At 49.7% G+C, this 14,325-nt stretch overlaps 1 protein-coding gene across 2 annotated transcripts in view; it reads left to right on the top strand.

Moving 5' to 3' along the window:
- Nucleotides 1–14,325, top strand: part of TBC1D24 (TBC1 domain family member 24) — a 71,334-nt gene that overhangs the window by 48,054 nt on the left and 8,955 nt on the right. For both annotated transcript variants that reach the window (XM_054042922.1, XM_054042921.1), the window contains 2 exons: nucleotides 7,422–7,580; nucleotides 12,270–12,333. In XM_054042922.1, coding sequence (XP_053898897.1) covers nucleotides 7,422–7,580; nucleotides 12,270–12,333 — 223 coding nt within the window. The remainder of the gene's footprint in view (nucleotides 1–7,421; nucleotides 7,581–12,269; nucleotides 12,334–14,325) is intronic.

Here is a 14,325-nt window from a genome sequence, read left to right as displayed (position 1 = left end):
GTTGGTGCATCCCTTTGCCTTCGCTCTGAGATTTTGACCGCAGTACTCGTACCGGTCGCGCATGCGCAGAGCCTGCCCCACACGCTGAGTGTGCCTTAATGGTATGCGTGCGCGACTGATCTCCTCAGTTCCTTCTCTACCGTCCCCGGCCTGAGACGGAGCTCAGCAGACTTGTTAGAGAATTTTTTCTCTCCCTTCTTCAACTCTTTCCCCTCTTATTTTATCCCTTCTCTTTAAAGCAAAAAAAAAAAAAAAAACACTTTTTTTTTTTCCTGTCAGCGCAGCTGCTTCCGACATGCCTGGCTCTCCAGGTTTTAAGCGCTGCTCTAACTGTAATGATGCCATCCCTCTTTCAGATGGCCACTCTAAATGTGGAGTCCCACATCCTCCAAAAATGTGCCCATTGAAGTAAAATCCAGGGTACGCAAAAACAGGGAGCGGCGGTTAAAACTTACTCCTGCTGCAAAAATCTCTCGGACCAGCCTCAGACCTGGGCTCCGACTCCGCTATACACCACAGCCCCCTTGCTTCAAAGAGACAAAAGAAAACTTCAAAAAAAATCAGTCTCTCTCATCCACAAAGGGTATTCGCAGGGATAAGACTTTTCCGGGCAGGGCCGGCTTTAGGCCGATTCCACCGATTCCCCTGAATTGGGCCCCGCCCCTAAGAGGGCCCCGCGCAGATCGGGCAGTGTCCCTGCCTGAAGCAAAGCTCCGTGGCTCTCCCTGAAGCAGCAGCTGTTGCTGCTAGGCAACGAGAGACGCTGGCCGGCAGGGGGCTGAGGCAGAGGCAGCAGCGGCTGTTGCAGGTCAGGAGGGGGCAGGGGGGAAGAAGGCACATGTGCTTTGCAGCCTTCCCCTCCCCTCCCCCCAGCACTCACCTGGAGGAGACACCTAGGGGACTTCCGGTCCGGTGGGAGACAGGAATCTCTGCAGTGGACCTCACTCACCTTAGCAGCTGCTGGGTCTTCGGTGGTGAGTGTTTGACCCTGTGATTCCCCACAGGTGTGTAATATTGGGTTGGTTTTGTGGTTTTCGGTGGTGTTGCTGTTTGAGAGTGAGTTGTGCCTGCCTGCGTCTGTTTCAAAACTAAACTCGGGATCATGTAACCCAGGAAGAAAGCCCCGAGACGGTACTTAGTGCTGTGAATTCCAGGTGAGAGAGAGAGGGAGGTTTGGAGGAGGAAATCAAATACATCAAGAGGGGAGAACGTGAAAGGTCTGCAACACGGCAGGCTGAGACTTTTATCTCTCCCTTCTCCCCCGAGAGAAGGGAAACTGAGGCACGGAATGATCTGATTCCCTTCCCCAAATTATTTTGCAAAGGAGGGGGACGGGGGCTCCTATCCAAACCAGTTCCCTTTCCATCAACTCTGCTTCACCTGCTGCAAGACCACTGTAGGGGCTGAATATTTCCATTAAACTCTGGCTCCTTCATTTGCCCTGCAACAATAAAATAGACCAGCTTTGGGGGGGAGGAATATTCCCCCCCCCCAAAGCTGTGTGGACATTAAGTTTTTTTGGGGGGGAGGGGCACAATAATATTCCGGATCGATCAAACACCCAGCTCAGCTTTCTAGCCATCCAGCAGCTCTAGGGCAGGGAAGGAAGGTGCTCTTGGTGCAGAGTGGTTGCAAAACAGGGGTGAATTTAGCGGGCGGGGGGGGGTCCAGTTGAAATCACACCTGATGCAGCCACACAGAATCTCTGGCGGTGCTAGGAGAGGCCAGGAGTGGAAACAGGTGGCCCGGGAGTGCGGGGACATTTGCCCTCAGTCCTGGGCTCTGGGATGGACTAGGCTGGGTGGGTGGTGGGTTCAGTCTAGTCTTCCAGCCTGTTGCTCTCTCTGGGGTTTGTGGTTTTCATCTGGCTCCACCGAAAAGATCAAACAAGCCCAGTAGAAAATGGGGGTGAGAGAGGCGGGAAGGGGCTTGTAAGGGGTTAAAGTGACCCATCAATGAAAGAGTAAAACCAGAGTTTGACTGGTTTTCCCCCCAGCCACCACTCCTGCAAACACTAGGCAAGGGGCAGCCCCATCCCCCACCGAGGCTATGGTGAGGGGCAGCAGGGGAGGAAGGAAGCCACATGTGATGGCAGTCCCCTCCCCCCCAGCACCCACCGCCCCCTCTCCGGCCCCCAAACTCTGTCCTAGACCCTGCACCCAGCCCGGAGCCTGCACCCAAACTCTGTCCCACTCAGCCCTGGGCAAAGCTCTCCTTGGCTGGCTCCCAGCCCCTTTCCAAGGGTTGCAGCTGTCTGGAAGTGCCTGCCTTCCACATCTTCCTCATTCACACCTCATTCATTCAACAGATCAATTGATTACAAAGTGGGGGGAAGATCTTATTCTACTTCTAGCAAAAAGACATTTTTCTTTTACCTTAATTATACTACCTTAGGGGCCAGCTATAACATTACCAAGGTTCAATACAAAATTAAATAAAAGTTATACAAAAATGCATAATGCAGAGATTTATCTTCAACTGCACTGATTGACTGCTGTGTGCAGTAACATAGTGACCCCTGAGTCTTTGAATGAGGTTTTATACTTGGGGGGGGGGGCGGCGAGCGGCGAGCGGGTGGGCAAAGAGGCAAGCAGTGAGCCAGCAGGGGTTCTAGGGGCGGGCATGGGGGTTTCTGGCAGGGGAGGGAGAAGGTGAAAGGAGGCAAGTGGTGGGTGGGGGACTGACTAGGAGGGACACAGCAAGCCAGCAGGGGCCTAGGGGGTGAAGAGAGGTGTGATGGTGGGGCCGAGCGGGGAGGGGTCGGGTCCCATTTTACTGCTGTGATCTGGTCACCCTATGTCACACCCCCCACCCCCCCAACCTTCCTTTTTGACCCACAGCTGTTTCGGCGGGACGGCGCTGGGGAAGCAGGGTTTGTTTCCGTGGGCCGGGAGGTGCTGGGCGGGGGGGGAGGAGGGCACAATTTTATATTAATAAGGAAATATTTTATAAATTTTAATAAAATAAACATTATTGAAGAAAATCAGTTGTACAACTATCAAAACATGAATTATTTTCCTAGTATGAAAGTGAAAATCAGCTAATTAATATATGATGCAATGTATGTAATATATAATTTTGTTATTATTTATATAGTCATAGAAAGTAAATAATACATGGAAGAAATGAAAGGGTTCTTTTTAAGTGGCTTTTTTTTAGTCATCCCTGCTGGGGCCCCGTTGAAACTGTTCGAATTGGGCCCTGCACTTCCTAAAGCTGGCCCTGTTTCCGGGTACTCCTTCCCTCCCCGCGCTCCCTAGGTTGAGTACCTTTGATGCGCCGGGTGAAACCCACCTGCGGCTGCAGCAGTCACACTAACCTCCAGTGCCGAGGCTTCAGGCTTTGTTGCCTACCTCTCACACGGCACCGTTCAGTACCACAATGGAAGCAGTGCTGACGCATACTAGCCTGCCTGACCCCCCACAGGCTCCTCTCGCTCTCCTGGCACCATCAGCCTTTGAGCTAGCCAGCAGTGACAGAACACTCAGGACACCAGTGCAGAGGAATCCCGCCTCACAACAAATTCTTCTTGCTCAGCGCTCCCCTCATAGACGCACTGCAGCACCGCAATTCACACACTCAAGGGACCTTTTGTTGTCACCTATCTTGCAGTCACCCCTAGTTTACACCTACTTCTCTCCAGACACTCAGGCAAGGTCTGCACAGCTTTCCTCCAGTGATGAGGAATCTGGGCTGCAGGGAGAATTTTCACCTTATCAGATTTCCCATCCACAGCCATCAGAGAGGTCATAGAAAAGCTGCCAGGTCCTACTCCGAGGGTCTTGCCCCATGGTGCGTGAACCTCTGGATGGCACCACCCATTCCCTCCCACCACAGTGGCAATATTGGGCTCCTTGTACTCAGGACCACACTCATTTTACCACTGCAGCCAGGCGTGAGACCTGCTTGGTACCACCAGCTGACGACTCTGCTACTGACTCCAGACACCAGGCAGCCATGTCACAACTGCAAGAGCAAGCACGGCCTGCCTCTAACCCAGTAGAACCAGTTGTTCCACCTGATGAAGCATTGCTTCCTCCTCCTCTGACATCTTTGGACGACTTCTCAAAATTTCAAGACCTGTTTAAAAGAGTTGCCAACGAGCTACAAATTAACCTGAAGGAAGTCCCTGAACAGCAGCATGAGCTAACCGACATCCTGCAGCCCTCTTCTTTTTCTAGAATTGCATTACCTATCAACGCAGCCCTTTTAGAACCTGCCAAGGCCATTTGGCAAACTCCGGCTGCAAGCCTGCCTACCTGTAAGCAAGAGGACTGGAAGTACTTTATTCCTTCCAAGGGCTTAGAGTTCCTTTTTACTCACCTAGCGCCAAACTCGTTGGTAGTAGACGCAGTTAACCAAAAGAACAAACACCAGTTTCCCCGCTCCACCCCTTCCGCCAAGGACAGTAAACGACTAGATCTGCTCGGACGTAAGGTATACGCTTCTTCCATGTTGCAATTTCACATTACTAATTATACGGCCGTTCTAGCAAAATACGACCACAAAAATTACAATAAATTCATGGACTTTATTGATCACATTCCAGAAGAAAAGAAACAACAATTTACAGCCATAGTTTCCGAGGGACAAATCTTCTCCCGCACTGCTCTTCAAGCTGCCCTTGATGTGGCCAATACTGTGGCATGGTCCACTGCCACAGCAGTCGTGATGCGCCAAGGGTCATGGCTCTCGTCCTCTTCTTTTCCCTGGGAAAACTATGAAAACAGCATTCTTAATGGCAATCACCTCCACCAGATGTGCAAGAGAAATAGTAGCTCTCATGGCAGACCCACCTGACACAATATTTTTTAAGGACAAGGTTACCCTCTGACTTCACCCCAAATTTCTTCCAAAGGTACATTAGTCATTCCACATCAAAGAACCTATACACCTGCCAACCTTGTTTCCTAAACTGCATGCAAACTCCTCTGAATCCACAATGCATACATTGGATGTATGCAGCCTTTGTCCTTTTATTTGGATAGAACCAGACCCTTTAGGACAGAGGTGGGCAAACTTTTTGGCCTGAGGGCCGCATTGGGTTTCCGAAATAGTATGGAGGGCCAGTTAGGGGAGACTGTGCCTCCCTAAACAGCCACGCGTGGCCCGGCCCCCGCCCCTTATCTGGGCTCCTCCCCGCTTCTCGCTCCTTGATAGCCCCCCTGGGACTCCTGCCCCATCCAAACCCCCTGTTCCCTGACAGCCCCCCGGGACCCCTGCCCCATCCATCCCCCCTGCTCTCTGTCCCCTGACTGCGCCTGGACCTCCTGCTCCTAACTGTCCCCCTGCTCTCTGTCCCCTGACTGCTCCTGGACCCCCTGCTCCTAACTGCCCCCCTGCCACCCCATCCAACCCCCCCCTCCTTTCTGACTGCCCCTCCAGGACCCCTGCCCCATCCAGCCACCCCTTCTCCCTTACCGCGCCCAGACCTCCTGCCCCTAACTGCCCCCGCCGCCGCCCCATCCAACCCCCCTTCTCCCTGTCCCCTGACCGCCCCCAGAACCTCCACCCCTGACTCTCCCCTGCTGCTCCATCCAGTCCCTCCTCACATTCCTAACAGCCCCCCAGGACCCCTGTCCCATCCACCCCCCTCCTCCCTGTCCCTTGACTGCCCCCTGCCACCCCATCCAACCTCCCCTCTCCTTCCTGACACTCCCCCCGGGGTCCCTGCCCCCATTCAACCCCCCTGTTCCCTACCCTCTGACTGCCCTGACCCCTATCCACCCCCGTGCCCCTGACCACCACCACCGCAAACTCCCCTGCCCTCTAGCCACTCCCCCCTCCACCCCCTTACCACGCTCCCTGGAGCACCGGTGGCTGGCGGCGCGGCTGCACCAGGACAGGCAGCCACGCCACCTGTCTGCAACCAGCCACGCATCACGCAGCACAGAGCACCGGGTCAGGCCCTGGCTCTGCAGCTGCTCTGCCCCAGGAGATCACAGCCCTCTGCCAGAGCATTGCACTGGCGGCGCAGTGAGCTGAGGCTGCGGGGGAAGGGGAACAGTAAGGGAGGGGCTGGGGGCTCGCCTCCCGGGCCAGGAGCTATGGGGCCGGACAGAAAGGTCCCGCAGGTCGGATGTGGCCCGTAGTTTGCCCACCTCTGCTTTAGGAACTCTTCCAGACTCTTTGTCTCCATTGCAGAACGATCCAAGGGGACACCTATTTCCACCCAACTAGATCTCTACTTATATCCGCCTGTGCTATCAATTAAAGGAGACAATTCCGCCAGCCTGCATCAGGACTCACTCCACTAGATCTGTAGCTACCTCCGTGGCTTTTCTATGCAGAGTTGCTCTGCCTGACATCTGTAAAGCGACCACTTGGACTTCCGAACACACATTTGTTAAGCGTTATGCCCTTACTCAAGGCCCTTTCACTGATACACGATTGGGCAGAGCTGTATTATCTACCGCATTCCTACCAGATCCGCACTCCCTACCTCCTTGAGATACACTGCTTTTCCGTCACCTGGAGTGGAGCACCCACAGGGACATTTCTCAAAGAGTAGGTTACTCACCTGTGCAGTAACTGACGTTCTTCGAGATGAGTGTCCCTGTGGGTGCTCCACTACCCACCCTCCTCCTCTCTACTTCAGAGTTGGGGTAGTCTCCGTTGTAGAGAAAGAATTGAGGAGACTGGTCGTGCACGCGTATTATTAAGGCACACCCAGTGCGTGGGGCAGGCTCTGCACGTGCACGACCGGTATGAGTATTTCTGTCAAAATTTCTGAATGAAGGTGCAGTGATGTACCAACATCTGGAGTGGAGCACCCCCAGGGACGCTCATCTCGAAGAACATCAGTTACTGCACAGGTGAGTAACCTCCTCTTCTCAATAATCCTATGACTTCAGAAGCCAGGGCTTTCAGAAAACACCAAATATCATGAGACTCATGATAAAATTGTGGGAGATGGCAACTCTGTGATCTATGTAACTCTTGTGTGACTGGGATATTTGCAGGAATTCTCTAATTCCACAAATACAAACAGGACTCAAGAGACAAACAAGTGTCAGAATATCTGGCTGGACCTGCTGTATTTTCTCCCCTGTGGGTTGTATCTCTCTAGTGCTCGTACTAGTGGGGCTATCCTTCAGTGGCAGATCTAACTGAATTTGTTTTTTAAGGTCCTGATATTTCCCCTGTTCATTCAAACATTTAGCTCCTCTGCACCAGCCATTGATAGCATGGCTGAGTAAGAGCTGCAAAGTTCTCTCCAGTAAATCTACTAATCATCATGGATTCCACCAAACAGCAACAGTGTTTCTTTCCTTCATCAAACCACACTGTCCTCACTTCGTGACCAGGAGCTTCAGAGAGTAGGGTACTTACTAGGCATGTTTTCACGTTCAGCTGTCCCCTTTGTGTGTTGCTTGTCAGATTATCTTCTCTCTCTCAACGGTGTCTCCCATGTTTCACAGACAGAACGTGCACTTGGCAGTGCATGCTGAGAACTTCAAGTCCGAAATCGTCAGCGTGAAAGAGATGAGAGACATCTGGTCCTGGATCCCAGAGCGCTTTGCACTTTGCCAGCCCCTATTGCTTTTCACCACCTTGGAGCATGGCTGCAGCCTAAACAGGTAACCTCGTCTTTCCCTGTTGTACACGTAGAAAAGAACAGCCAACCAATGCTAACTGGGTACAGAAATCCTCATCCAAAGCATGGCTCACCAAAATGTGCCTCCAAAGACTATTATGGGAGTGATAGATTGCAAATGCCAGGGAAGTCTGAATCTCTCCTCCCCCATCTCAGTTACAGTTACCCCAAGGATAGCTTCTAAAATTAGAGGCTAAGGTCCTGCCTCCAATTAAGGCTGGACTCCACTACTGGGGAGATCAACGCTGCTGCAATCAATGTAGCTGGGATCGATTTAGCAGGTCTAGTGAAGACCCACTAAATCGATGGCAGACCACTCTTTGGTCAACCCTGGTACTTCAGCTGTCTGAGAAGAGTAAGGGAAGTTGACTGAAGAGCGTCTCCTGTCGCCTCAGCACCATGAAGACACTGTGGTAAGTCAACCTAAGCTCCATCAACTCCAGCTACATTATTCACATAGCTAGAGTAGCATAACCTATGTCAACTTAACCCCGTAGTAAAGACAAGCCCTCCGTGTGAGTACTAGTCATGAATTACCACTGTTTGAGTGCTAATCTTAGGAATTGTAGTTAATTCATAGAATCATAGCAATATCAGGCTGGAAGGGACCTCGAGATCTCATAGAGTCCAGCCCCTTGCACAGAGGCAGGACCAAGTAAACCTAGTCCAACGCTGACAGGTGTTTGTCCAATCTGTTCTTAAAAACCGCCAATGACAGGGATTCCACATCCTGCCTTGGAGGCCTGTTCCAGAGCTTAACTATCCTTGTAGTTAGATATTTTTCCTAATATTTAATTTAAATCTCCCTTGCTTCAGATTAAGCCAATTTACTTCCTGTTCTAGCTTCAGTGGACATGGAGAACAATTGATCACTGTCCTCTTTAGAACAGCCCTTCACATATGTGAAGACTATCATCAGTCCCTCTCAATCTTCTCTTCTTAAGACTAAACATGCCCAGGTTTTTAACCTTTCCTCATGAGTCAGGTTTTCTAAGCCTTTTATTAGTTTTGTTGCTCTCCTGTGGACTCTCTCCAATTTTTCCACATCTCTCCAAAAGTGTAGTGCCCAGAACTGGATACAGCACTCCAGCTGAGACCTCATCCCTGCCAAGTAGAGTGTGACAATTACCTCCAATATCTTATATACAACACTCATGTTAATACAACCCAGAATAATATTCGCTGTTTTCCCACCTGTATCACATTGCCGGCTCGTATTCAGTTTGTGATCAACTATAACCCCCAGATTCTTTTTAGCAATACTATCTCCTAGCCAATCATTCCCCATTTTGTAGTTGTACATTTGATTTTTTTTTTTCCTTCCTAAGTGTAGTATTTCTCGTTATTGAATTTCATCTTGTTGATAATACTTAGTCCTGCCTTGAGTGCAGGGGACTGGACAAGATGACCTCTTGAGGTCCCTTCCAGTTCTATTATTTCAGACCAAATATCCAGTTTCTCAAGGTTGTTTTGAATGCCAATCCTATTCTCCAACATGCTTCCCACCCAGAGAAAGTAAACTTATTAAGTTTGCAGATGATACCAAACTGGGAGGGATTGCATCTGCTTTGGAGGACAGGGTCATAATTCAAAATGATCTGGACAAATTGGAGAAATGGTCTGAGGTAAACAGGATGAAGTTTAACAAAGACCAATGCAAAGTGCTCCACTTAGGAAGGAAAAATCAGTTTCACACATACAGAATGGGAAGATACTGTCTAGGAAGGTGTACGGCAGAAAGGGATCTAGGGGTTATAGTGGACCACAAGCTAAATATGAGTCAACAGTGTGATGCTGTTGCAAAAAAAGCAAACATGATTCTGGGATGTATTAACAGGTGTGTTGTGAGCAAGACACGAGAAGTCATTCTTCTGCTCTACTCTGCGCTGGTTAGGCCTCAACTGGAGTATTGTGTCCAGTTCTGGGCACCGCATTTCAAGAAAGAGGTGGAGAAATTGGAGAGGGTCCAGAGAAGAGCAACAAGAATGATTAAAGGTCTTGAGAACATGACCTATGAAGGAAGGCTGAAAGAATTGGGTTTGTTTAGTTTGGAAAGAGAAGACTGAGAGGGGACATGATAGCAGTTTTCTGGTATCTAAAAGGGTGTCATGAGGAGGAGGGAGAAAACTTGTTCACCTTAGTCTCTAAGGATAGAACAAGAAGTAATGGGCTTAAACTGCAACAAGAGAGGTTTAGGTTGGACATTAGGAAAAAGTTCCTAACTGTCAGGGTGGTTAAACATTGGAATAAATTGCCTAGGGAGGTTGTGGAATCTCCATCTCTGGAGATATTTAAGAGTAGGTTAAATAAATGTCTATCAGGGATGGTCTAGACAGTATTTGGTCCTGCCATGAGGGCAGGGGACTGGACTTGATGACCTCTCGAGGTCCCTTCCAGTCCCAGAATCTATGAATCAGAGGTTCAGAGTAACAGCCGTGTTAGTCTGCATCCGCAAAAAGAAGAACAGGAGTACTTGTGGCACCTTAGAGACCAACAAATCTATTAGAGCATAAGCTTTCGTGGACTACAGCCCACTTCTTCGGATGCATCCGAAGAAGTGGGCTGTAGTCCACGAAAGCTTATGCTCTAATAGATTTGTTGGTCTCTAAGGTGCCACAAGTACTCCTGTTCTTCTTTTTATGAATCAGAGGTGGATTAAGATTTATTAGGGACACAGGCCAGGGGTTGCTCTCGGGCACCCTGACACCCCACCCAGGGTGGAGGGTCCGGGGCTCCCCGCAACAGCCCAGGCTCCCTGGGCAGCTCTTACCACAGCCCAGCTTCGGCTTCCAGCCTACCCAGGGAACGCGGCCTCAAGGGGGAAGAGGAGGAGCAAGGGGCAGGACCATAGTTCTAGTGCCGGTGGGGGGCCCCCCCCACACACTTCTACACAGGTTATGGTGCTCCTGCAGGTGCCCCCAAATTGGCCGTGGCCTCTGGGCACAGGCTCCATGGGCATCATGAGTTAATCTGCCACTTTCCCACCTCTCTCAATTAAGTGTCATCTGCAAATTGTATAAGCCCTACTCTCCACTCATTATCCGTGTCTCGAATGAAAATATTTAAATCATGCTAAGCGTGAAAATGTAACTGCTGTAACTGGCTGGGTTGATGATGACCAGTCACTCACAAAGCTCTTACATTGCTGAAGCTCCCCACCGGGCACAGCTGTGCTCCCAGTGGGGAGCAGGGAGCTGAGAGCCCAAGGGGCCAGCCTCATTCCTGGCAGGGAGTAGAGAGCCTCAGAGGGGCAGCTGGAGCAGGGAAATCCGCACCTGGAGTCTGGTAGGGAGCCAAGAGCCCAGGTAGCAACCCAGCTGAAAGTGGGGAGCCAGGAGCCTGAGCAGCAGCCCAGCTTGGAGCTGAGACCAGGATGCAGCCCAGCTGGGGAGCCGGGAGCCAGCTTTCTTATCAATTGCATGACAAGAATGACAGCCAATAGATGTAAGTAACGCACGTCACCCTAACTACACCAGCATAAGCCCTACTCCTCTCGTGGAAGTGGAGTTATGTCGGTGTAGTATGGCACATCGGCAGGAGCAAGGCTGTAGTGTGTACACTAACATAATTAGGTCGGGATAAGTGGCCTTATGTCGACCTAACGCTGTCGTGTAGATCAGGCCTAAGACTTGTCTTAACCCAGGAGATGAGCCCCAACCTGCCAGTCCCTTCGGAGCAATGCACACTGGCGCTCTGACAGCTTCACGTTTCACATGATAACAATAAGCAGAGGTTGCTTACTCTACCCTTGGGAAGAGGAAGGGAAAGGATAAGCTGCAAAAGGAAAGAGGGACTTAAAATATGCAGGATGGGACTGGCAGGAAGAGTGTAACAACAGGAGTTTAGTTTGGGGGAGAGCTGTCATGGATTTTAAAAATCCAGGTATGTGGTTTAAAAAAAATTCCTGAAAATAAAAATAGCCTAGCAAAATCCACTTCCCCAGTTGTCTCCTGTGAAGTTGCTTTTATCCCTGAAATGTGTTAAAATGGTACAGCCTAAAAATTAACAGTCAAAATATGTCAGTCTTGCTCTGTTCCCAAGACAAGTGAATTTGTTATAGCAATAACTTGGCATCAGATGAAAGGCATTATCCTTGACCTGATCCTGTGTTCACAAAAATGACAAATAAACGGGATGGGAGGTGAAGCTACCAAAAGTGAATTACCAAGAGAAAGAAACAGATAAGTGGATTCCTTCGTCTTCTGTCCCAGCACAGAGAGCCTGTGAGAGTGACACACATCAGTGAGAGGAATGAGCCTCAGCATTTGCCTGTAGAGGCAGAAAGCTCTTCATGCACCATGACACCAACACACAGGGCCTGATTCTCTGCTGTCTGGTACCTTGCATAGTCATTTACCCCATGCAAAGTGATTGTAAAATGATGCTGTTCCGATTCGGTCATGTCTTCCCCCCCTACTGTGCTCAGGTGTCTCTGCAAGGTGCAAGTCAATGGAGAATCAGGCCCCTAGTCTTTTTCAGAGCTTGCTGCTATCCTCTGCCTTATATTGTTGGAGACGCTGGCAATGGTACAGTCAGCCCCGAGCAATCATTGTACCTCATGCCAGCAAACAAATCTTAGGCTGGAGAGGTAGTTCGGGCACTGCAGATCACATACAACAGTTAATGTAAGCAGTGCGATGTTTGCTTAAGGAGCCATCTCTTCACATACCAGGTTCTATTCTCACAGCGAAGGACATGAACCAACTCTCCTCATGATCAAGACAACAGCCAAAGAGGTAAGTAGGGTAAAAGGTAACTGAGGAAATGGTGATGCCACATACCATCTGGTTGCCTAAAACCCATCCTATCCTACACAGCTTATTATACAAGGAAGAAGGAGATGGTGTAGAAATTCATTTCTTATGGCCACATGCTTTTGACTTAGGTACTCCCTGTGGTGTTCACTAGCCATGGGGGACCTCCAGTAAATTTTATACCAGATTAAATATTTTAACCTGGGTCCAGGTCTGGCATCCCCTTTGTTGTAGTCCATATGTGATGGTGGCAATGGTACCAGATTGCAGTAACTTCCATGAGATCCCTGACATCCATTTTATTATGTACGTGCCCTGTTAGGATGAGGACTGAAGTGAGAGCCTGTGGGATTGTGCTGAACTGGACTTTTGTGATCCAGAGAAGGCATTTTCCTTTTGCTCAAGGATAACCTGGTACAGTAGTAGTGCTCAAAAGGGAAAGCAGTACTGGGTTTCCTATTACACCAAAAAAAAAAATTAGAGTTCTGATCTTATGGTTGTGATAAAACCAAATGCACAATAGCAGTGAAATTTCATGGAGCTCTGAGATGAGCCACTGCACATGAGTAGAGGTCCTCTGGTGGCAGAGAGTGAGGGCCTGCTGCTAAATACTGTGTGGCTTTTAAAATTCCATTACAATATTGAGCTTCTGCTGCAGCCTGTGGATTTCTCTCTGGTTTTATCCTTGCTGGATGGCTACACCAAACTCCTGCAGCAGTGGAGGCCTCATTGTGCTTTGTTGCTCACATATAGTGCCATTGCAGTCTGCAGGGGTCAGTTTCATTGGGTTTACATGCAAGTAAATTAAAGCAGAATTTGTCCCATTGTTTCTAATCCTCATGCCACAGTGGCTAGGTAAGTGGCTGGTGTGGTGCCCATGATATCCAGAGGAAGGGGAAAGAGTGCATCTGCCATCATAAATTTAATTTGCCTCTTGGCCTATAGAGTGCTATTAGCTCTAGCTGTGCAGGTGCTGCTGACCTCTGCATGAAGAGAGCAAATAGTGATCTGTTATGTGACCCCTTAGAAAATAAGGAAGAAGAGGAAGGAAGGGGAGAAATGTGAATAGTGTAAAAGGACACTGTCTATTTTCTGTTTTGTACTTTCCATGTTTATAATTGCATCTTAGAAGCTAGAAAAAATAATTTACTAATTTCCCCACTTCCCTTCAGATATTGTGTTGGTTTTTTTTCTTGCTTCTAATGGAGCAAATTCCAGTATTAGGCCACCTTTTTGTTACCTTCTGTGTAAGATTCATTAGCCTTTTCTATGCTAGCAAAGCTACTCATTGCTAATGGGTGTCAGCAGTGGGAGAAGTTCTGCTGGTGCTGACATAGGCACAGGAACTAGAGGTGTGGGGGGTGCTGCAGGATCCCAGTCACTGGCCCTGTGCCTGGGACTCCGTGCCAGGGCCCCATACCTGGGGCCCTGTGCCTGCGACTCCGCTCCCAGGCCCTGCTCCCAGGGTCCTGACTGCTGGCCCCAGCCTTTGCCCCCTTACCCCTGTCCAGGTCTCCCCCTCCTGGAAACATAGTACTGCTCCCGGCCCCAGATCGGGGTGTGTGGACAGGGATAAGGGGGCTGGCTTTCAGCACCCCCACTATTAAAAGGGTCCCAGCGCCACTGGGTGCTGAAGGAGATTTAACTGCATGCCTAACCTAGCGCGAGTTGTGCTGAATGTGTGAAACCAGGCTGTCTGACAAAGTCTAGAGTGGTGTATGTCCTGGGCTATCCTAGCAGTTAAACTGGGCTCAGCACCAATTCATCTGCACTTGCTACTGTGGACGAGATTGTTGAAGGCAGCAGACATGCTTGTAGTTCTCTGGAATTATTGCCTGTTCGCAGCTGCTGCACAGCCAAGTCTCGTGCTCTGATACGAGTGTTGATGCTTTTGGTACCAAAACAAGGAAGTGGCTATTTGGCTTCCACAATTTTATTTCTGTGCAACTAGGTCTGTCTATTATGCTTCTTTCT

Source organism: Malaclemys terrapin, chromosome 10 (genome assembly GCF_027887155.1).
Source record: "Malaclemys terrapin pileata isolate rMalTer1 chromosome 10, rMalTer1.hap1, whole genome shotgun sequence".
Classification (NCBI taxonomy): domain Eukaryota; kingdom Metazoa; phylum Chordata; order Testudines; family Emydidae; genus Malaclemys; species Malaclemys terrapin.
The sequence above is the reverse complement of the archived record's forward strand: the minus strand, read 5'-3'. Positions and strand labels throughout refer to the sequence as shown.